The 23,769-nt window shown below is 39.7% G+C and overlaps 1 protein-coding gene and 1 long non-coding RNA gene across 9 annotated transcripts in view; both read right to left on the reverse strand.

Annotated features, from left to right (window-relative positions):
• DPF3 (double PHD fingers 3) overlaps positions 1-23,769 on the reverse strand; it is a 189,588-nt gene that overhangs the window by 29,345 nt on the left and 136,474 nt on the right. For 6 of the 8 annotated variants that reach the window (XM_077784132.1, XM_021533587.2, XM_021533593.2 and 3 more), the window contains 2 exons: positions 23,436-23,573; positions 11,633-11,761 (listed from right to left, as the gene is read on the reverse strand). In XM_077784132.1, coding sequence (XP_077640258.1) covers positions 11,633-11,761; positions 23,436-23,573 — 267 coding nt within the window. Of the gene's footprint in view, positions 1-8,461; positions 8,812-11,632; positions 11,762-23,435; positions 23,574-23,769 lie in introns of those variants that run through there. The other 2 variants (XM_021533589.2, XM_021533588.2) reach the window with 1 other exon arrangement.
• Positions 509-8,470, reverse strand: LOC144246484 (uncharacterized). The gene is made up of 3 exons (XR_013340175.1): positions 7,385-8,470; positions 2,172-2,758; positions 509-526 (listed from the first exon to the last, which is right to left on the reverse strand). It is a non-coding gene; the product is annotated as an uncharacterized LOC144246484 (long non-coding RNA).

Genomic DNA, 23,769 nt, shown 5'->3' on the forward strand with positions numbered 1-23,769 from the left:
CCACACAGATGTTGAGTCAGGAAGGTAGGAGCCCATCTGTATAATGGAGCTTTATAAAAAATAACAGATTAGGGTAGAGGTCACACACAGAGATTTCTAAAAAGATAGCATCTAATCTAAAACAGTATTTCGTCTTTATCTTTTCATTCTATACAGCCATATGATTAATCTCATACACGTAAGGGGAAAGGGAAGGTTCATGCCAGCACTGTGAAAAGCAAAGGGAACCACAGCTTCCAGTTACTCCAGTGACTGGACTGGAAACTGCACAGGTAGGGACTCCTTAAGACAATGCCACTAAAATCTATGAAAACAGCTATCATATAGCTTAGACTCCACCTTTGACTCCAAACTACCTTAATGCAACTCTACTAATCTCATGAAGAAAGCTGTTAAAATACAAACACATTTAGGAAGATCCTCTATTATCACCAAATGATAGAAAACGCTCTTATAATGAGTCCTATACAGAAACACTTTTTTATTTCCTGCCTACCTTCACTATAGCAAGGAACAGGACCATTTTCTGCAGTCCAATGAATGGAGAAGGGAAAGTAAAAGAGAAAAATTAAGATAATTCTTGGTTAATGTCATGGTTCATTAGGAAATACAAAACAAAATCCAGGGACAAAAATCATTAACAAATTTACAAAATGGAAAAGGGAAACAAAATCAATAGAGAAGGAAGTTTTATTTTAAGCTTCAAAGAGAGTATTATAAACAATGGAGAGCTTAGAAAAGTAAATGTACATATATGTTACTCAACAATGTCTTTTTAAAAGAAGACTATTTGCACTAAAAAAGATGTTGTGGGATTGCTTTGGGAAAGCAGTATTTACAGAGGAATATACAGTAGGGATGCTAGAAGCAGAACTTTTATTTGGAAGGAATATTACACAAACTGAACACAGACCCAGCAGTTTTCAAATCTTCATTACAGTTGTGAGTCTTATATTTTGATGAAATTTTTTTTTTTTTTTCTCTAGAGGCAGGTCCCCACTGCATGTTTGGAAAACATGAGCAAAGCAAACCCATCCTGCTGAAGAGCCCAATTAGGACACATATTGACATTTAATTCAGCTGGAGCAGGACTACTTTACATGGTTATTTTTGACTTTATGTTTTAATCTCGGAAGACGTAGGAGAAGGGAAAGGGAGAAGAGTAAAACATCTGCTGCTACTGACACGTGGAAACCTCTCAATGAGGAGAGTTTATGTTCTAGGAGTACAGGTAACACAAGACAGTATCAGGTTTTCTGTCAGCTTCACCTAGTCAGCATGCATTTCTGTAGACAGTTTTTTCATTCTGAAAGCAACGTAAGCCACATTAACAAAACTGCTTTTTTTCCTGTCTAAACCCTGAGAGTGAATCCCAATAATTGTTGGTGTGGTTTGCCCTTGGTTTGCTTCTCCTCTGTAGCAGGGGTGCCAGACAGAGCAAAGTCCAATACTCTTCTCCTAGGACACAAGGCTATCCTGCATCCCTACTAGACTGCATCACACATGCCACTGAGCAGACCTGTGCTATCCTCTGCGAGCAGATGTGGCCAACAAAATCTTCCTTTTTCACTGGGAAAATGCCTAACGATTCAGAATTTGGGATGAGACCATCCCTGCCTGCTGGCTCACAGGACAACTTAGGATTACAGCTGTGGGAACTCATATTTTTCTCCTGCATAGCAACCCCTGTTGCTTATTGCAGACCTGTAGTTGCACCTGTATGTTTTTCAAAGTCCACTACCACTTCAGAAAGGGCTGAAATACACAAGTTTTCTACACATGACACCATCCTTGACAGAAAGATCCATGCCAAGAGCACCTAACATTTAGATACTTCCCTTACAACCAATTCACAATCAGCTGTGGAATTACCAAAGCAAAAAATAATATAAAAAATGATCGGAGTAGTTTTCAATTCTTAAAGCACTCTTTCAGCAGAAGTATTTCAGAGTTGCTCTTTTACCGTGCAGAAGAGACACATCAATCCTACTGGGAGAAGACAGTCCTTTGAAATGGACACAAAATCTGGTAACAAATAAATTCAACCACTGAGCCTGGTCTTCACTATTCCAACAGTTTTTGTGCCTAACACAGTACAGCAAAGTAGGTTTTAAGCATCTAACAGGACAATATTATTAAAGAGAAAATAAACCAGAACAATCTTCACTTACCACATCCAATTTTCAAAAAATAAAGATACCCAGCACATATACGAATGGCTTCTTTAAAGTAAGAGAGAGAGCAGAGTGACCTTTATTTTCATTATTTAAAAAAGTTTTCTCCTTAAAGTAAATATTCAGTCTTTATTTTACAGTAAGTGCTTTTTAAAATTTCATGTCTTCACAAAATTGCAATTAAAATTTGAAGTAAAATGTATTCAAACAAAAATACTGTGCAACTTCAGCACTTCTTTCTTAAATATAGAAATAAATAAAATATTTGTCTTTTTCAGTTTGTTTGTTTTTCAGTCAGTTCTACTGTAGATCAATTCCAGTCTGACCTGGGTTTATACACACACTTAAAAGAAAGTGAAATCAAGACTTCAAAAAATTTTGTATTGCACCAGCTTAGGGCATCCCCAGAACTTCTCTCAACAGTTGGTAGCCAACTTCCCACAGTCCAGACTCCTGTGCCAGATGGAACTCAGGTACGGAAGACTCAGGGCAAGGAAAGAAGTATCAAAGCATCCTGGCTTCTCTCGGTCTTCTTCTGAAATGTTTTGCTTGAAGGATGCTGGAATCCACGAGGGCAGGGCTGACTGCAGAGGGAAAGGCAATACAAAGTAAAACTAAACAAACTCAAGCAGAAAAAAAAGAAGCACATTCAGAAAAAACAGAAACAGCACAAACCAAACTTCCAACATTGCTTGCATTCTAATTCCTTGAAAATACAGCTCAACAGACTCAGTTTCAACTGACTGTGGAAGCCATAAAAGAACACAAAGCAAACAAATAGGATAAGAAAAAGCATATAGAAAAGAAAGGCACTGCACATTGTCAATCTTTCTTATTGGGAACATTATTAAATAACCTTCATCATTCAGCTTAGATGGCTGTCTCTTCAGTAGAGGTTAAGACCTTTGCTTGCAAAATTCTGCTCTAATTACCTTCCTCTGTTACTAATTATTTGTAGGGAGCCACAAGCATATACAGTATGGCACAAAAGACATTTTCAGAAGTCTAAATTATACACATGGTGTGGCAGCAATGCAGTAACTTCTAGAAAGAATGAAAAATTGCATTTTTCATTGCATTTATTCTATGAATCGACTAAGTTACATATTGCTAAGATCCTGAGCAGGATTAGATAGCAAATAAAATCATCTCTTTATTTTCACAAAATGCAAGTGCCTCTTCCCACATCTTCCCACATCTCTCATATCAGTTCTAGACTAAATGAAGGTCCAAAATCTTTAGAGCTGCCAGACACCAAAAGAATAAGTCAAAAATGTGAACTGGCAGCATCCACTTAACAGAGCTATCAGGCTTGAAAATCCCAAGAGCTGGATTTTTTCCTAAATGTTATTGCAACTTGTCTACTCTAAAATTGGCAACTTAGCATTCATGGAAATACAGACAGGGACATCAAAATAGTTCTGACTCAATTTCAGTATTGTATGGTATTTATATAGGTTGTTTTTTTTTTTTTTTTTTTTCAACACTGGTAGGTATCTGGCAAAGAGAACAAAGAATGGTAGGGTTTATTGTAATAGCTTAATCAGCAAAAACTCATCCCAGCTGAATTTCTGCACTGAGAGGTTTGTCAAAACAACCCCATGTGAGCATGAATTCATGCATGTGCCTCATACTTTACTTATAACTACAAATTTCATATAAATGAGAAAAAAAAGAATATGAAATGGGTGTTGATTGGAAACATCTACATATGTAGCAACACAAAAAACACTGGGCATATTTTGCAGTTTTTATTATAAGATGACTCCTAGTGGGGTCAGTACAATGTTTGCTTGAGGATTTGATTCAGTAAAACTGCTTGCCATGGGCAAGAGGCAAACTGCATGAAGAGCCAGGCTTTGAAAACTCCATAGTTTTATGGTATTTGAACTATTATTTTAGGGCCCATCTCAAAATATCATTGGAAGAATTAACCAAAGAAAGGCAAAGCAGGCATGAGAGAACACGGTGGTGCCCCAGCACTGTCCAGACTCTGACTCTCTGGGTGCAGTTCTTGTTTGCTCCATGCATCAGCAGGCAGCAAACTGAGTCTCTGTCTTCAATCAAGAGCCTAAGCTGAAGTCTGTAACATGGCAAACTGGAACTCAAAATGAATAACTAAAAAGCTCAAAGGCAAAACAATGCGGGGAGGGGACTCTAATGCTGAAACAAATGGCCATCTCAAAGCTTGTCTACACCACACCAGCAAATGTATTAACAGAGAGGTTTCATTTAATAAAAGCAATAGCTAAGAAGCCCAGTGGTAATCCTTCTGAAGTCAGTGGTAAAGTTCTCTCTGGCCCTTGTTTCAGCAGCTGAGGCTCACCATTTATGTATGACCTTACCACATACATACGATGTTATTCCAAGCACCATTCAAGAAATAAATATACAACCCACAAAACTGGGGGGTGTCTGAGTGAAGGGAAGAGATGCAAGGTGAAGCAAGTCAGATCTCAGTTCCATTCCTCTTCTACCACATGTCTGGTTCTCCTTTTACTTTTTAACTTCTATTCTAGAAAATGTGCTTAAAATTTTCTAATGTGTATTATCATGCTTGAAATTTTATACTGTTTTTGTGGAAACTGTCTGCTAAAATTTCAACTAATTAAATGCCTCAAAAGGGAATAGGCTAAGGATCAGTGCCCACTCCATGTAGCCTTTCTCCCTTATCAGCTGCTTAAACAGCATGCCACTTCCTTTAGTCTCATGCTCCCATCTGTGAATCGGAGTTAGCAGAGGACAACTCCAGAAACCATGTGTGTTTTCTAAGATCCATTAGTATGAAGCAGTGGAAAGGTGCCTGAGGAGACAGCTTATATGATTTAACATAGAAAAGTCTGCATTAAGGGCCTGAAATGAAACACCCCTTTATTCATGTTTCACATTAGGGTTGTCTTATTTTTGTATGTGGTTTGTTGGGAACATGTGTTTCAGAAGAATCTTTGGAAAGCCTTGTGCCAACCTTCCTGTAATAAGAAGGACATCTCTGGAGGAGAACTGGAATAGTCAGGTTGTGATTAGGGCTACATCTTTGCAGAATTTATGAAGAACAGAAGTTTCATTGAACTGCTGAAATCACTGGGGAATAAAGAGCATCACAATTCATTCTGAATTCAAAGATAAATGTTTAGTTACAAAACAGAATTCACAATGCAAACTTTTTTTATGCCTCCCTAGTTTGGTTTGGGATCTACGTGCCCTTTAAGATACAATTGATACTGTGCAGTTCTCTCATTCAGAGTTGGTTATGCCTTTCTTTTTTTTTTTTTAATTGCACTTACGAAACATTCTCCTATATATTTTCTGCCTCATTAACATTGTCATCTTCCCCTCATGAGAGGGTCTTGTGTAGCAGCCGCTTTGCTTTGCTTTCATCTTCCTTCAACTCAGAAACTACCAACCTTCTTTCTCTGTTCCCAGCCTTCTCTCCAGCACTACATATCCTGAGAATATTTCATTTCCATATTATCACTCCATGCCATATTCACCATTAACTCTACTTTACAACCTAGCTTAAACAAGTACTCTTTTGGTTTCCAACTCTACATCCTAATTTCCTCGCTATGATCAATGCCTTCCTATGGTCAGCACCACACCGCTCATCTTGCTGGACTAAATTCATGTTGGTTATCTCAATCTCATAAGGGATCTTGAAGAATCCAAGAACTACTCTCACTACATCAAAGTGAATTAATTTCATCTTACTTGTTTTTTTAGGACTATATTGAATGAGTGAGCACCCATATACACATTATTGATATAAATAACTGTGAGGATATTTTCTACGCTATCTGCAATCAATGTCAGCTGGCAATTTTTATGCACTTTGTGAGCTTTGCAGCTTCTTTTTGAGAGTATGGTGCTACCCAGTTGTCAAAAGATGGGTGGTTTGGTTGCAAAAGGATTAAGACTGTATGCATTGTTATACTAACTGCATTTGTGAAACTAATTCAAGACTTAATGAATTATGGGCATCTGATTATTGTTTGTATTCCAAAAGAACCCACAATGCGTTAGGCATGGTTCACAAAAGACAATGTTAAGGACTCCACTTGGAAAAAATCCATTTAGAGTATGCCTGTTCTGCAGTTTATACAGTGATGGGAGTTCTTCAGAAAGGTGTACTTGGGTAGGTTTCAGCTACCTAATTCAGGTGCTGCAAGGACTGAGCTTTAGTAAATACAGCAGAGTAGCAAAACATTATTTATCTTGCACTATTTTAGAGGAAAAAAAGGACTGGTTGTGGAAGAAATGAATGTTTCTATCAGTTAAAGTACACTTCTCATTGACAGCATTATGTCAAAATATAATTTATTTGACACTTGATTGATTATAATAAATCAGGAGTAACACAATAGCAGCAGAAAATAATTATGAAAATGGGGAAAACAAGCTTAAACAAGGTTCTCCTCTAGCAAGTGTGCATGGCTCTGGCATGCACTGTCCTTTGATGTACACACACAGAGATTTTTGTAATGTTTTCTAACAGCATCCTGAAGGCAGATTATTAATGTAATCTAAACATCACTTAGTTTATATTCTGGATTTATGCCTGTATACCTAAAATCAGAACTTGGCCACTGTGCATTCTGTGTCTAAAGAGAACAATAAAAAAATCAGGAGACTGAATTGTTTCTCTTTTTTCTACAAAGTTGGAAGGTGGGGGAGGGAGTTGAAATTGCTCTCACAGACAGACTACCCTAGCAAAGAAGCAGGAAAAATGGAGTCCATTTGGTCTGGCTTGTTTCATTGTACGTATCCAAATTCCTTCTTGAAAGGCTAAGACTTTTACTCTGCTATCAATAACACATACCTACAGTTTAAGGATTAGGCACTGTCCAGAGAAATGTCTCTTTTGCCTTTGCTCTAAATCAGGTCATGATTTCACCCTGTTTGCATTATGTAAATCAGTAAAAATAGATCTTTAGAACTTAACCTTGCCCCTGCTCCAGGGAGATTTTTGCCTACACTAGGACAGCAAAACATAACTACACACTGACTCCTTCTGCATCACTTCTGACTGTGCGCAAGTCTGGATCCTGCTCTCACAAAACTTCCATTAGTTTCACCAAGGGCATGAATGTGGCACATATGTAGAACACAATCCATGGGACTTGCTGCTACAACAAAGCTCAGTCAGGGGTTTGCTGAAAAGCCTGGGCAAGAAATTTCACAACTGAGTGAAAGACATTTCAGCTCGGACATACCTTTCAAATCCTGCTGCATGTTTCCTCCTTTCTGGGAAAGTCGCTGGGAAGGGAGTCACTCTCTTCTCCATTGCCCTTGGAACTTTAGTTAGTATTGCTTTGGTTTATTTCAAAAGAAGCTATTAAAAAGCAAATAAAGTGTCTCGTGAGACACTCTAGAGAGAAAAAACAGGGCAACACAGGAAAAAATGCTGTGAATTGAAATTTAAAAATGAAAATAAAAGTATAGGTGAGGTATTTCTCCATGTAATTTCTTCCAGGATTCTATTTCTCCATTTGTTTTTTCTGTGATGTCTGTGACTTGCCATTCATATTCCATCCCTAGGCTTGGAAATTGCTGTCCATCAAGTGAAAGGTGAAGAAAAAGACAAAAAAAAGTACAACAGTGTGGGGAAGACATGAAGGGATGCAGGGAGGAGATTTATTGAGTGTAAAGATGTCCAAAGGAGATGGAAATGTGTTCCCCAAGGCCATGATCTTCGATGGTGCTGCTTGTATTTTCAGGCTGTAGCGTAGCAGATGTATGAGAAGAGCCAGACTTCACATGCTACAGTAAGTGCAAAATCTCAAAATGCAGATGCCATCACATCAAGGGTTTCTTTGTCCCCTGACAAAGTCTGCCCACAGTGGTTCTCTAGAAACAGTTCTATTATCAAGTAGACATCCATTGCTTTTTTGTTGGTTTTTTTTTCTATTTTTTTATTTAAAAAGTAGTTTTTCTAATAATACATAGAATATATAAATAATAATAATAATTAAAAAAACTATTTGGGTTTACTTTCTGTTCTCCAACCCATCTGTATTTTTTGTGGTTTGCTGATATATATATTAAAAGACAAGAAAATCAACTCTGCTCACTATTAAAAAAAATATTAAATCCACTTTTTATGTTTCAAAAGAGAAAGAGGAGGGGAGATGTAATAAAACCAAATTAAAATGAAAAAAAGGAAAAAGAAAAAATCAAAACAGGAAAATCAAAAACCTTCTGTCTCTTCAAAGTAGTTGTCAAGAGAGATTTAAATGCTTGTGCTTTCGTGCTTTCAGTGTACATCCCACAGGGAAAACATAACCAAAAAAAAAAAAAAAATAAAATAGGGGAGGAGGAAAAAACCAACCAACCAAAAACCCAAGAAGACCTAAAATTAAAAAAAAAACCCAAAACCGAAAAATGTAATAATAATCTTAGTAGTGAAAAGGACAGCTCAGAGTTTCTGTGTCTTTTTAGTTATTTTAGCAGCCGCCCTTTTTGTCTGCAGAGGGAGACCTGCCACCACAGCCACCTCCTCGGCTCAAGAGAGGCTCTTCTGCATCATCCTCGTCAAAGCCATGAAAGGTCGAGGTGTCGCTTTCTGACGTGGAACCGAACAAGTCCTCCGTAGTGCGTGCTGGCGCTGCTTCGTCCCTCCTGCCTTCTCTTCCCAAATGAGCTGACATGTATGATGAATATATCAGCACATGGGTTAAGCAACAGGCATCATCATCATCATTTTTTTTCATCATTTTCATTATCATTAAGCAAGTCAGACTACCAAGCTCATAGGTGTGTGCTTGTATGTGCCCGTGCACCCCAACAACATAGTATAGGTAGAACTGCAGTAAGAAAAATAACAAAGGATCAGTTTCTCTTTCCAAGAAAAAAATCTACAAACGCCACAGGTGCCCATAGCTACAGCAGCGAAAGGGTTAATCATGTTTTCCTCTCTTCAAAAGACAGTAAAATATTTCCTCATGATTCCTTAGATCAATTTTAAAAGAATTTTAGACCAAGTAAATAATGAGACACTGTTAGCTCTAAGCACAACGGCATCAACAGTCACAAATGTTCTGCTATAGTAATGTAAGCCACTACATGACTCATCAACCTCAGGACTATTTTATCCCATTCTTCACCTGATCCTAAAGAACCTCCTCTGCAGACAAAATTAAATACATTTTGAAGACTAAGTGAAAGTAACCTAAACCAATACTTTAATACAAATTTCATGGCACGTCCTTCAAAAATAAAAAAAAAACCCAAACTAATATATACAGTTCAACAACTAAAACAACTGAGAAGTAACCCATCTTGGGAAACACTGGAAAGTTCAAATTTGTGTGAGTCAATCCAACTTTCAAGATGGAACAGAAAATTCTCCACACAATACCAATAACGGCAACAACAATCATAAGAAGACTACTAAAAAAACTCAAAATACTGAAATCTGTGAAATTGAGGTTTGCTTTCTCTCTCAGACAAACTTCTTATGTGATTAATAGTATGACCTTCAAATTCCCTCTTTAAGGATGGTAGAGAAAAAGATACCTCTTGTGTCCCAGCAAAATTGAAGTGTGAGATTTTAGGGAACAGCTATTTTGTTTTTCACAAACAGTAGCATGGTATTAAGCAACCAACTGTTGGGTCCCTGCTCCAGCTACAGGAATCAGCCATAAAACAAGTGTACACTGCATTGCTTGAGACAGAAAGAAGTAAATCCTGTTCACAAAAAAGAAAATTGATATAACAAAATAATTGGCAGATAAACCATATTGTAGAAATGTGACTTTACTGACTTTGTGAACAGAAGAAGCAATATAATTTCCATGACCTCTCTTTTGGTGTCATGAAAATATTCTCCATTATTATAAAAGAGAAAGATGGCAGACAACAAAGAGGTTTCATTGTTTTACTTTAGAGATTAGTGTGTGGTTATACCTTAATCACTTTCATCACATATCAGTCACAGCATTGCAAACCCTATGAATGACCCAAGTGGGTCAGAATTTGTACAAGGATAGGATTTAATGGAACTGATTTGACACAGTTCCACTGATCAGCCTGTAGTTTAGGCTACAGGCTGATCTATTTGTTCTATCACACTAAGGAATCAAGGGAATTAATGTATTTGTGTTGTATTCTGATATAACCACCATAGCAATGTTTAAGTAGCAATAAAATATGGCTCCATCTCACTGTGCCATATGAGGACAATGCCGAAATCAGTTATATTGAAATATAACAATCAAGGTGAAGGGCAATAATCTTCCAAGATGGCACCCCAGACCCCATGGACTTTCCCCTTCAGTTATTAGAAGCAATCACATGTACACTAAAAGGTCCATGTCTCTGACTGCACAGCATTCATAAGGATGACCCTGGAGAAAACCAAAGGGGTTGCCATTGATCCCCTCGTGACCAGCATCATTTCAGAATGTCTTCAGAGGTCACAACAACTGCAGAAGGCAATTTCAGTGAGAGTCTAGTTATTCTCCCATTGAATATGGTACCAGGTTACTATGAATTTCAGCAGGAGCATAAAAAGGCCATTTCTTTGTCATGAGAACATTCTACATCACATTTCAGCCATGAAGCAACAGACATCTTTCAGTGACTACAGCATAGAAGGAGCAGCATTCATAGTGAATTTCAAGGACTCCTTGGTTTTCAGATTTCTATATGACCATCTTATTACCACTAGTATCACCACAAAACAAAAATAGCACAAGTGGAAACTTGGACCAATGCTGCAACATGCAGTTGTTAAAGATCTCCCAATCCCTCTACCACCACCACTACCTCCTATGTAAGCTAAAAATCTATAAATAACTGTTCAGCTGGTATAAAATTAAAAAAAAAAAAAAGGAAGAAAGGAAGAAAACAACAGCTCAGAAATAAAGACAACTCAAAATGGGAAAAACACAATTGCCTATATTTAAAAAGAGAGAAGGGAAGCAAAGGGAGAAATAAAAACCTCTTTAAACAAAACTAATGATAGTCATCTTGCAAGGGGATAATTCTTGACAGCTAGCCCCATACCTACCCTGTAATTTTCTCCCTCTTTTTTGGATGAAGAAATGCATGAAATGTGTAATCAATGGGAATGCTTGTCATGCAACTTTCATAAATCTTGTAAGTAATTTATAGTTGTAATTACAGCATTTAAAGACAGAGACCATTCTGTAAAATTGCCATAGGATTTTCTCCTTCCATGTAAAGAACAACTAGTACATGTACCAATGTTCCCAAAAGCCAATGAATAAACTAAAACTTCATTATTTCATAAGACCCCATTAGCTTAAATATGTGAATCCAACAATGGGGTTTATAATATAAAATTTTTCAGTCATCCTTTCCCACAAACACAGAGAACAGGTAAGATTCCACCTTCTATCCCTTCCCAAATATGCTGCATTTCTTCAAAATCTTCAGAAGGTGCAAAAACCAAATCACACAAATGCCTTTGTACAAGAAAGATGCAAGGAGTCACCTACCAGAGCGCCCACAGTCTGAGCACGATACAAGTTCCTCAGGCCGGCCACTTTTTTTGTTCATATTGGAGCCTCCGAGGCAGAAGTCACAGTAGTTATTGGGAATGATGACCCCGTCTGGTCCTTTCTGGGCTGTAGTTGGGTTAGAAATCAGATTTACTACAAAAGCATTCACTTAGGCATTTGCCCCTTATCCTTGATATGGTGTTAGCTTTGTGAGTTTGCAGGCCACAGTCTTCCCAAAACATTGTCAATCAGAACAAAAAGTGAACTGCATAAACCACCTCCATTTTGAGTACACTCTGGGTTGTATCTATTTTGCCTGAAATGCCCTTTACTATTTTCTTTATAATCCCAGCCAGACTGCTCCCTCTCAAGGACAGGCTTCCAGATATGCCTTTGCAGTTCAGGGACTTGTAACATACAGGTAGAAAGGCAATCCCTAAGGCAGTATAAGACCTATGTTGTCAGTAAGCCAAACTTGGTTTTTCAGGTAGCAGTCATCATCCTAATCCCACAAAACACAAATTCATAAAGGAAAAACACAGTCTCCAAAATTCAAAAGTCAACAGTGGGAAGATGGGGGGATAGGTACCCTTACTGTTTTTATTTCAAGTAGCTTCTTAGGGGACTACATCTCTTAGTAGCAGGGTGTCTTTAGCCAGAAGGTTGGTTCAAAAGCTCCTGAATATTCACAGGCAAAGCCATCTGGGGATGTTTCACCCAATACTCAAGCCCCTCTGCAGCTATCATGTTCCCCTGGGATGAGCAGGAAGGGTCCAACACTACCCCAATCTGCACAGGTGCCAAGTGAGCCTGGGGCAGACATCCCAACCAGCAGAGTTAAAAATTTTTTCAGCCAAGAAAAAAGGAGCAAGATTATGTTATTATTTTTCAGCTAGGAATACTTGGAAAGGAGCAGACACACATGGATCTTAAGCAGAGGAGGATGCAGATCCCTTAGGAAGAAGAGAAGGGCAGAGGTCTTCTGCATTCCTCTTAGTTGAGCGTAACAGCAATGTCCTTTTTTTCTTGCTCACAACTGCCATTTCCCTCCTCTGCTCTCCAGAGAAGGAAAACATCTTCCTGTACACTCTAACTATGAACTGGGGAAGGGAGTAGAGGGACTGGTTGGTCTTTGTTTCTTCTCTTTGAACATCCAGCTATAGGCCAGTAGGTATAACTGGCCTAAGCCTACTGCATGAAGAACTTTACAAATGGGAAAATGAAGAACTTTAAACTGTACCATCTCTATTTAATTATCTTTTAAATGCATATTTTGTAACTTGCAGATTTTTAACAGATGTTTTAACAGCAGTTATTAACGGTCTTTTTGTCCACATTCAAATTTCCCCCAAAGAACAATGACATTCTAAAGGGCTTCTGGTAGCAGTCCAAGACCTACACTTAAAATTAAAATTTCCTCCAAGCTCAATCTGCCTTTCTAGTTTGGGTGCATCTAGTTATTAATTTATTTCCAGATGTTGATCAGCAGAACTTTTAGAGACTGGAACTAAAAGATTCCAGGTAAGGTGAAATTAAGAAGAAAATTAAAACCCATAAGGCTGCAAATACTTCACTATCTTCCTCTGTGGTCATGAAGAGCCTGACAGCATTTACTAAACAATGGACTTTGCTCTGAAATTATCCTGGTTGACAGATTCCCAAGTCTCTCAAAAAACAGAAAGAAGTTCCCAGTGTTAGATTAGCATTTTGTCTGTTCCAGGAAGCATTTAATACATGCATGCAAGATAAGCAAAAAAAGAACAGGAACCAGGTGGAAGTCTAGCACACCGGCTCATTTTAAGAGCTGTAACAAAATGATCATAAAGTTGCTGCTGGTACATATTTTGTGTATAAAAAACAGACCTCCCTAGCATTTATATTTCCCACTGCAGCCCCATTTTAAAAAAGTTAAGTAATTACCTCTTTATATTATTCTGCATCTACAGACAGGCCACATGCAATGCAAACTCAGCAACTTCAGAATTCAGTGACTTTTTTTGTTGTTGTCCCTTATTAAATTATTTCACCTTTCATCCAAGTTTCTTAAAGTGCCTTACAGATATGAAGATCCTATTATTAACCTTCAGTATGTCAAAAGCCTCTTTTGCCATTGATTCTAACCAAAGTGTTCTGTACCCTAATTAAGTCTCATGGTGAGGTTGTGTTGCATTTTAAAGCTGAAAGACTTGGAGATAAAGTGGTGAACTGGCTTATCCTCAAACACACAAAAATCCTGTGGCAAGGCCACAAATAAAAACAAGTAGTCAGGGTGCCAGCCAGCAGACTTAGCAAAGAGCTCCACTTCTACCACTGCTCATAATGGTGTAATTAACGCTCTGTATATACTGACTTAAATTTTTTCAACATGGATTATGATCATAAGATCCACTGACTGTCAAACTGGAAATGGGACAGGGGGACTCAAAAATACATACACTGATCAGTTCATCTGCAGTGTGTGAGAGAGGTATTTGCTGAGTATGATAAAGCTGAAGGGATCCTCCCAGACCACTAGAAAGGGAATAAACATTGTGTTGGATCATTCTTCTCTTATTCTTTCTTTTCTTTTCTTTCTTTTTTTTCCCTTTTCTTCCAACTTATTTAACTTTTAATGTGAGTGTCTGTGTGCTCACTTATTAACTTGGCTCAGTAGAGTGTGATAGAGATATCAGGCCTGAAAAATCATAGACAGATGAGAAGTTCCCAAAGTTACATTAATATTATCTTAAATGATGTATCTCTAGAGCCAAATAAGACAGGCAGTGTTATTCTCTTCAGTGTTTTTAATGTTTTTATTTTTTGTTCTAACAGATGCAAAAACTAGAACCAAACCTGACTTAAGCTTATTTTCTTGATCAGTACCATACAGTGATCAAAATCACAGAAGGTTTGAGAATAAAGAAATTTTCAGATGGCAGAATTCTTACTTTCAAAGGAACTTTTTTTGCATATATCCTCAGAGTTTCTAGTTCTATTTTACTGTCATTAACAAATGATGAAGGAATTAGGAAACAAAGGAAAAATGGCAAGATTTAATGTACAATCTTCACAAATAAGGTATCATGCAGGAAAAGCCCAACCCTAATCTCACCCCTGTATCAATAAAACTATGGATTCACAAGAAAAAACAATCCATTTCCTTTGGAGCAATGTTGCTGCTTTTCATCTGAGACATAGTAATTAACTCGGTATTCACTTTTTGTATAAGGTGATCAACAAATAGAAGGTGCAAGTTTAAGCCAAACAGCTCAACTAGCAAGAAGTAACTCCTCAGCAGAGAGCTGACTCATTTAGATCAGGTGATTGCCTCCAAAGATTTGGTTAAAAAAAACCTCACCCATAATTAGAAACTGTTTAATAGAAAACGCTTGAAAACCAGCCTTGTTCCATCTTAATCAAAACTCTTCTGATTTTCTTTTACACTGCAAGCTGCAAAAACAAATCAAAAGCCCTGAGAAGCTTTGAGTATTGTCTGAGCTAAGGTTTGCTCATAGGAGGTGTACTTAAATCAGTACCTCTTGCCATTTCAACTTAGGGTTGTTTTCAGGTTTCCTCAAAGGCCCTGTCTTCATCTACATCTCCCCTAAAATTGAGTATACAATTTTTTCAAAATACTTTAAAACTTAAAAAATGGATTAAGGAGAGATATGGAAATATCTGTACAGTTCAAATAATAGCTTCCCTGAACATGAAAGGTAATTCATGTGAAGACAGGATGCAAAGTGAAAATAAAGTCAGTATTTCCAAATAAATTTGGTATGCACTTATTCTGAAACATTTTTTCCTTTTGGCCTAATCAAGTTAATTTCAAGCTATAACAAGCTGAGCAGAATAAAGAACTATTTAAAATATGGTGCCATCATTCACAGTAGTCTTTTCGCAAAGTTTGTTAAATTACATAAATTATGTAGTATATCACACAGTAACTTTGTCTGTAGACAAAATCTGAAAACTAAACAAGCTGACTGAGTTTAAATATATAAAATAACTTCTGTGCATTCTTGATTTTGAAGGCAGAGGCTCTAAACAGAATTCTAGCTTCCCTTCACCCCTCCCAAGAAACCAAAAAAAACCCTCAAAGTTATCTTCCACATAGTTTCAGTTTAATAATAAAAGCAAGCTGATTATAATGAAATAACATCAAGAAATAAGGAATCTTCTTTTCTACATCATCTCCTGGAGCCACATGACTCAATAAAAATCTCTTTTTAGAGTTTAGAAGTTTTCTACTTCTCAGGGCTGCAGAAAATACCTTGGATGGAAGGCAAATTCAGAAGAAGGAATTCTCGTCTCTGTTTCATAAACAGAAAACTCAGAGTACAGATATTTTAAATAGTTTTTCTTTGAAGTGTGACCCTTAAATATGTATAGACAAACCTCTAAATAAATAGAACCTTGTATCTATCCATTTTGCTGATTTCTAAGCGAAATTATTTTGACAATTTGTATCATGATCTTCAAAAACTTGTGAGATGGAACCAGTGCTTAAAAGAAGTACTGGTTTTGTGTTCCAGAGCAAAAAATCACCGTCACATATATTTCTTCAGCCTGTAGGTAATACAGCACAATACCGAACCATAATTTAAGATATGCATCTAGGTTTAGCAGCATTTTTTCCCTGTTTTTTGTCATACCCACATTGCTGGGAAGGCAATGGAGAATGCATGGAGTGCAAGCCTTGCTGCTGGGGTTTGGAGCTGTGCATCATTTATTACAATGATTACAGTGAATTGGCTACAGTCAGAGATACATGCATTCACAAAGGGATTTTTCCTAGCACATTTTGTCCAGCTCTTACCTGTTTCTTCTGGGTTTGATCCAAAACCAATAAAGCACACTGGAGGTTTTCAATTCAATTCAAAGGGCTTTGAATCAGGCCATTTACTTTGTTTGCAACAAGAATCTTTGGAATACAATAGAGACCACAGCACCCTGCATGTAATTCTGAGTCAAGCCAGTGCACTTCATGATGGAAGAAAAGGGGTGGATTTGCTTTTTTTGTTGATGTTTTGGTTGTTGGGGGTTTTTTTTTGTTTAATTTACAAGACTCTTTGTCTGAGATGGGGCCAGTTTTCCTTTCCAGCTCCTCCCTTTTTCTCCCTGGCAAAGGGCAAGTGCAATGTCTGCCTGCCTGAGCAGGAGAACGCCAGCCAAGAGCCTGCGCCTGCAGTCCTCAAGCCCCTTGGAGGCCTCGGTGACAGATAATCCCAACCCGTGTCTCCATGTGCCTGTCCTCCTCCCTGGCAGGCCTGGCCCGTCTCCATGGTGACCGTGGGCCCGGCTGGCTGCGCTGGCCTTGCCACCTGCCTGCCTCGGCTCTCCGCATAAGGAATCGCAGCGTGGCCCCTCCGCTTGCTGCTCAGAATGGCTCCGTGCAGGGCAGGCAGGCTCACGAGAGAAATTACACTGTGATGATTAAATGAAAACATGGCTTTAAAGGAGAAGGCAAAGGAAAAGCAGTGTCTGGACTCTGGCTTTCTTTAGTGAAAGAGGGAGATGCTGTCAGGGCATGCACCCCCTTCGATCCCCGTTCTTTTTGGTCCAGTGAGCAGTGGTGGGGCAGAGGGGTTGACTGGGGAGCTGCTTCCGTGCTCAAGGCTACACGCTGCCCTGGGGAGGAGCAGTGAGAGAACACAAGTGCTGTGTGGTGAGGAACAGGCCACACACAGCTCAAGGCTCTCGCTCTCGCACACGTACGCAGCCGGGCAGGGATGTGCACAGCCATTTCTGCAGATTCCTCACCGTGAATTAAGTGCATGGGTTTTTCATTGCCTTTTTTCAGGAAGAAGTGTAAATCAAACTGAATGAGAGGAAATTGCCAGTCACTTACTCTGTTGTTAGCACTAGAGATAAGCATGTTGGCTGGCTGAAAACTGGGAAGTGTTGGGGCACTTGATACAAGGCCCTGCAGCAGGCTGGAGGCGGCACATCTGTGTCAATGTGGTGCTGTTTTTCTACCAAACACACTTGGAACTTGGGTGTAACGCTGGGAAATGGCTGGTGTGCTGTTCCCAGAGTCGTGCTAATCAGCCTGCACAGCCCCATGGCCTCCACTAGCTCTGGCTGCCCATGCTGCACTCCCCCGCACGGGATGGGCATGCCCTTTGCTGGCAGCCAGAGAAGCAGGATATGCTACTGAGAGCTGCTGCAAACCACCCACCCAAAATATTGCCAGGTCTCTCTAGTAACTGGATTTTATCTCCTCTTTTGAGTTAGTGGGGATAGAAGAAGCTGTTGCTTTTGCACAGCCTTCAGCAACTCTCAAAGGTTTGCCTTTCCTACAGCCCCTGCTCACAGAGAATCACAGCCAAGGAGCACTACAAGAAGTGCTAGGAGAAGGAGGTACATCTGTAGAAGTCAGAGGAAGCATCTAAGTGTGGGGAAAGGAAGATCATTTGATCATCACTTTTACAGGAATAAGTGTGGCCCTTAAGTTGAACAGCTAATGAAAGAGGTGGAAAGAGAGTTAGGTAGCTGGAAGGTACAGCTAGGAAAATAAAGCATCAATTGACTGGATTCAGTAGGTTTCAGAAATCTACTTAAGGCAGCATTTCATAGGATTTCTGTGTACTGACCTTATAGAGTCTTCTGCAGGAACACCTAAAGCATCAGCCAAAAGCCCACTGCTAGGAGAAAAACACTGTAATTGTCTAGTGCCTCATGACAATAAACAGTAGGAGATACAGAGTAGGCAGACAAAGGAGTCTGACATCTTAACATAGAGATTTCCTGTCTTTAAGGGGTACCTCTCTAGACTTGGTGCCTGGCCACCGAAGCACATCATTCCCATGATACATCCTACCTCAAGAAGGTATTGTAATGCCCAATATACAGCCCTATCTGAGCATCCCTCAATATTCAGGTGAGAATGGCCAGTGCCATGAATTGGGTCTCTGCAACATCTTGTAGGCTTTTATCTGGAAATTACCCACTGGAGGAGTGTGAGAAGACAGGGAGCACCTATTCAGTTCAAATTCAGTCAAAGCATTTGGATTTCACTTGGTTCAAATTCTACATAGAGAAGGGAAGAAAAAGGCAGAAAAAGCAGGGAGCTAGCAGAAAAAGAAAAAAAAAAACCTACAAATACATTAATGATACTGTCCTAAATCAAGTGCTGATATGATGTTGAAGCAACAAATGTGTTTCAAAAACCAATTAGTAAGATTGGAAATATTTTTCCATAAACTACTGAGAAGTACTCAGTGCTTGTCTTCAATGACAGTTGCACATCAACTGCAACATTTTAATCCCTGTCCAGGCAGTATAGAAAAGAAACACCAAACTAACAAAACAACCACCCCATGACTCCAATCCAAACAAACAAAAAAGTGGGTTGCAGATTAGCTCTCCGTCTACATAGGAGATGATTTTAGGATTTTCCACTATGCCATAACTCTAAACAACTGATCTATTTTTTAACTCAGCATTGCAAAACACACACACAAAAGTCTCAGTAATTTACAGCTGCAAACAGGATTTAAGGGAAATCTTTACGCAGCTCAAACTCTTCGATCATTACTGGTTCTTTTAGCATTTTGACTGTTTTTGCCTATGAAAACAAACTCTGAAAAGAGTAAAAACCCAAACAGATTAAATGACTAAGAAGTCAACTCAAGGTAATGTACATATTTTCACTGAAAAGCATCTGCTGCAAGGTATCTTGTTGCAAGTTGGGCATTGATGCATCCTTGCATTCAGAAGTAGCTCCCACCATGGACCCAGCAAGGATCAGCACTGAGGCAGGGAAAAAGTAGGCCTGATGTAGCTTTTCAAATTGATGCTGCTTGTGGAGAGGAACAAACAGCTCGTCTCCAACTGAGGGGCTGACTCTCGTCATTTATTCATGGCCAGCCCCCTGCTTGGATGGAAATAAAACTGTTTCAAAGATGACTGTGTGGGGGAGCTGGAGGACAGCTTGGAGGCACACTGAGGTTAGCACATTAATTTTTTATCTCTGGAGACCGGGTATCCAATTATGCTTAGAGTACACAAACAACTTTGGCTGGTCTCTCCAGTAGAGATTTACCCACATAATAAAATCTGTGATGGAACTGGCACAACAGGCTGATGCCATGAAATAATGTACACAGGCAGTTTTGCAGGGCAGATGCTTAAGCTAGCAGAGGGGCAGGAGGGCATAGGAATGCATCCTCCTTAACTATATGTATGGCACAGTGGATCAACCTACACTCAGCACAATGTACTTCATTTAGGATTGTCATTGGCCAAAGTGCTTGTGGGCATAAGATCCTGTTCAGTTGCTGTTTCTGCAGAGCTGCCTGCAACCAACATTTCACACAGCAAAATGCCACTGAAAACTCTTCTCCTTTAAAGGAAAGGAAGTTTTTCTCCATGTAGACACACTATCCTATTCTCCCAGGAATTAAGAAAGAGCATTTATACTATTATACTCATTCACAGAGACATTTCAATATATAGAAGTCTAGTGTAATTCCTGTATCAGAAGTGCCTCAAAATTTGTGAGCACCAGCTGCCCCCAGAGCTGGCCTGTACCCATGGAGAGAGATGGAATAAAACAGCAGGTGTTTTGTGGCAGGCTTGGATGCACCCTGGGCTCACAAATCTCACGGTCTCGGTGCCAACATGTAGAGGAAAAGCCACCAGAGAAAAAGTCTGAAAATGGTGTGGGATCATTTATTTTTTCAGTGGAGTTGAGGAAATGGAAAGTTGACTTTTAAAAGGGTTTTTTTAAATTTCCTTTTCAGAGTTCAATACTCAGGTAAAAAAATCAGAGAGTAGATCAGAAATAAATGTTTGTACAGGCAGAGGCAAGACTAGACACTGAGGAAAGGCTATTTATTTGTGCCAAAGGGCTAGATAAAGCATAAAAAGCAAGCCACTAAAGCTCAAACAAAACACAGGTTAGGGTGTTGACTGTTGAACTATCTTTCATGTTGCAACAGATAATCTATATGTGAGAAAGAACAGAAGGAGGGAAAGGTGTAAAGAGATGTAAACAGACAAACCTTCTACACAGCCAAGGACAGTGAGATGTGCCAAGGAGGTGAGACATGAGACTTGGGCCAGTCCCAGTTCTTTGATGCACATCTATTCAATGGTCTGAGTTTTAGGTAGGTTCTTCCTATCTACATCTCTTTTCCAATCTCTGGATAATTTTCTGACCTACTCAGATTGGTCTGTACATGAAATAGAGGGGACTGAATATGCAGAAAGACAAGAGGCTTTCAGGTCTTGATCTGGACCAGTTAGGGCATCAATAGTTGAATTCTGCAGAAGCCCTGCTCCCTCCTGCATCACCAGGGCTGCTGTTACTGCAGGTTGTGCAATGAGTGGAAGCTGTAGAGGAGACATGGGTACAAAGGAAGGAAGTTCATGCTGCAGCCACCTGCCTGAACTTTACTGACCTAGTGCTCACCTCCCACGGCACAACAAATTCCAAATGGCCTGGTTTGATTTGCCTTGCCTTTTCTAAATCAGGCTGCTTGTATCTCTGACACACTGCTCAGCAAATAACCGGATCCTACTCCACACCATATCTCTAGTCCTCCTGCTCAGTGGGTTGTGGATTAGCTGTTTGGATTAACATGTCCCTGCCTTCTTTCCCTCCCTCCCTCCCACCTACCCCACCCCCCAAGCCCATGCAGAGAGGATTCTTGAAGCTCAAGACCTATGATGCTGCAGACCTGTCAAATCTAATTCATAACACATGCCTAACAGTTCTTAGGGGAGATGAAGGATCTGATGCTCTGGCTCCCCACCACCCCCTGTACAAAGGGACCATTTAATGACTGCACATTAGCAATGTGGACAATTAGCATTCACATGGAAGATAAATGGCAGCATAAATTAAATACTGCCAAGTGAAAGAGCAAAGATGCAAGATCTGAGCTCAAGGCTCTAAACAAACAGGCAAAAAAGGAACAAACATCCACTGTGACAGCTCAGCCATTTGGGACAGTTACCTTCCAGCATCTGGGACTTTCCCCAAGGCTGATCTGCACATTTTCACAGCTATTCCCCATAGCTCACTGGCTCTTGGCTGGTTATTCATTCAACTCAGGAATCTGGGCATCAGAGAGGTTTACCCCAATGATTCTAAATTTCTGCCTGTTTGTGGATCTGTGCATCAGCAGCTTCTCTTTGCCACATGTTCCGGGGGAACACAAGCCTAAGGAGCTCTCATGCTGCTCTTTCCCACAGTGTAGAATGCAACTTTTTTATCATGAGCCAAAGTCAGCTGTTCCCAACCTTACCATAGCTCTTCTAGCTCTTCTTGTTAACTTCTATAATTTCCTAAATATCAGACACAAGGACTGAGACCCCTTGGCACCTGTGTCAAGCTGAATTCAGGGTATGGGACACTACCTTTGTTTTTTTGGGCATATATTGCAAGACCATTATCAATATTAATTCAATACAGATTTGCAATATTCCTCTCGGGTATGTAACTATTACTGACTACTGCAGGCACAGAAAAAAACAAACCAACTAACCAACTAAAAAAGCTCCAAAATGGATGTAAATGCTAAGTAAACAAAAGCTACTGGCTGAACACTGATATTCCCCTGCCTGCCCAAGCAGTCATTCTTAGTGCATTGACAGCTTAAGTTTATCAACAGCTGGAGGGGTCAAAATTACTTTTACTGCAAATCTACAAAACATGTGAGTAACTAAAAGATAGGGCATAAAAGTGACAGAAACATAGAGCTTGCCAAATGGGATCACACTAAACAGTCCTTCAAGCTCAGACAGTGGCTAGTAGCAGATGCTTTGGAGGAAGGAAACCCCCTCCCAAACTTCCCTAGGGACAATTATCAATTATACTGCTTAGAAAGAAAATGTTTTCCTACTTCCATATTTCTTGCAGTTCTTAAGGTATTTTCCTGCATATTTTCCCCATTAGCATTTTATTGCTTTATTACTTTGAACTAAACACAGATCATATGCTGATCCAAAAGAACTTTCTGAAAGTGAAGAAAGCTATCTACACAAATCCCAAGGTCACAGCAAACATCACACAGTATTACACTCTGTGAAACTGAGAAACAGGGGATTAGAGACTTGCAAAAATCAGTAACAGAACACAGTATCCTTGACTTCCTGTTCTGTGCCTAAGGAGCACAGAAGGGACAGTCAAACAGGATGATGGACCTTATGCTCACACTGAGTATATGTGATTCATCACATAAAAATTCAGACCACTTAGATTTCTTTCAGTGCTGTACCAGTGTGGGAAATTGAGGCACATTCTCCTTTCATGTTCCTGCTCTCCTCCTTGCAGATCAGTACTGATGTGTTTTCATAGCTGTTGTCAAACTATAACTAAGAAGCAGTTTTTGGCAAAGTTGAGGGTAAGCTGTTTATGCAGCAGGTGAAGGTATAAGGGAGAAAGGTGCTGTTATTTTCATACTGAAAAACTGAGACATTTACAAATATCTCTTGTTTAAAGGCAAAACAAAGGCAGCCCCCTGAAAGTACAGGATGTGTATTTCTTTGACATCTTTACTAAGAGCCACTGGGAGGCTGCTTGATGATGGGTAGGTTGGGCATCTTCTTTTCCCCCCTCTCCTTGCCACCTCCTCCCCACAGGAGCAGTAATGGAAAAGTGACTTGCTGCAGAGATAATGCTGGGTTTGAAATGAATTTCTGACTAGCTGAGCCAGCACCCGTGTGAGCTGTGGCTGATTAGCTCCAAGCATCCAGGTCCCAATCACTCACAACTGAGCTAGGCAATAACATTAGCCTCCCCAAGTCAAAGACAGGGTGGAGGTAACACCCCTGAAAAGGATCTCAAAGGCAAAGGGAAAATCCTACTCACGTTTGTGGTTTTCATTTCGGTGGACAGGGGAAGAGCGTGTCTCCTGCTCACGGGCTTCATCACCCTCTTCACTGGCGAGGTGGGTGTGAGCATAGTGGTAGCTCAGCCCAGGCCTGTTCTTGTAACGTTTGCCACAGACTGGATGGAAAGGAGATATGAGGGAGGGGAAGAGAGAATAGAAACATCAGCGTGATCTACAACCACAGCAGCATCCACTCAAATAATGCTCCCTTACCCCTGAGAATGACACCACGCACTCCATGCACCTGCCCAAAACCCTTCCAGCCAGCACTGGTGAAAGGTGACAGAGGGCAGTCCTGCAACTGCAAGTCTC

The sequence above is a fragment of the Lonchura striata genome, chromosome 6 (genome assembly GCF_046129695.1).
Source record: "Lonchura striata isolate bLonStr1 chromosome 6, bLonStr1.mat, whole genome shotgun sequence".
Classification (NCBI taxonomy): Eukaryota; Metazoa; Chordata; class Aves; order Passeriformes; family Estrildidae; genus Lonchura; species Lonchura striata.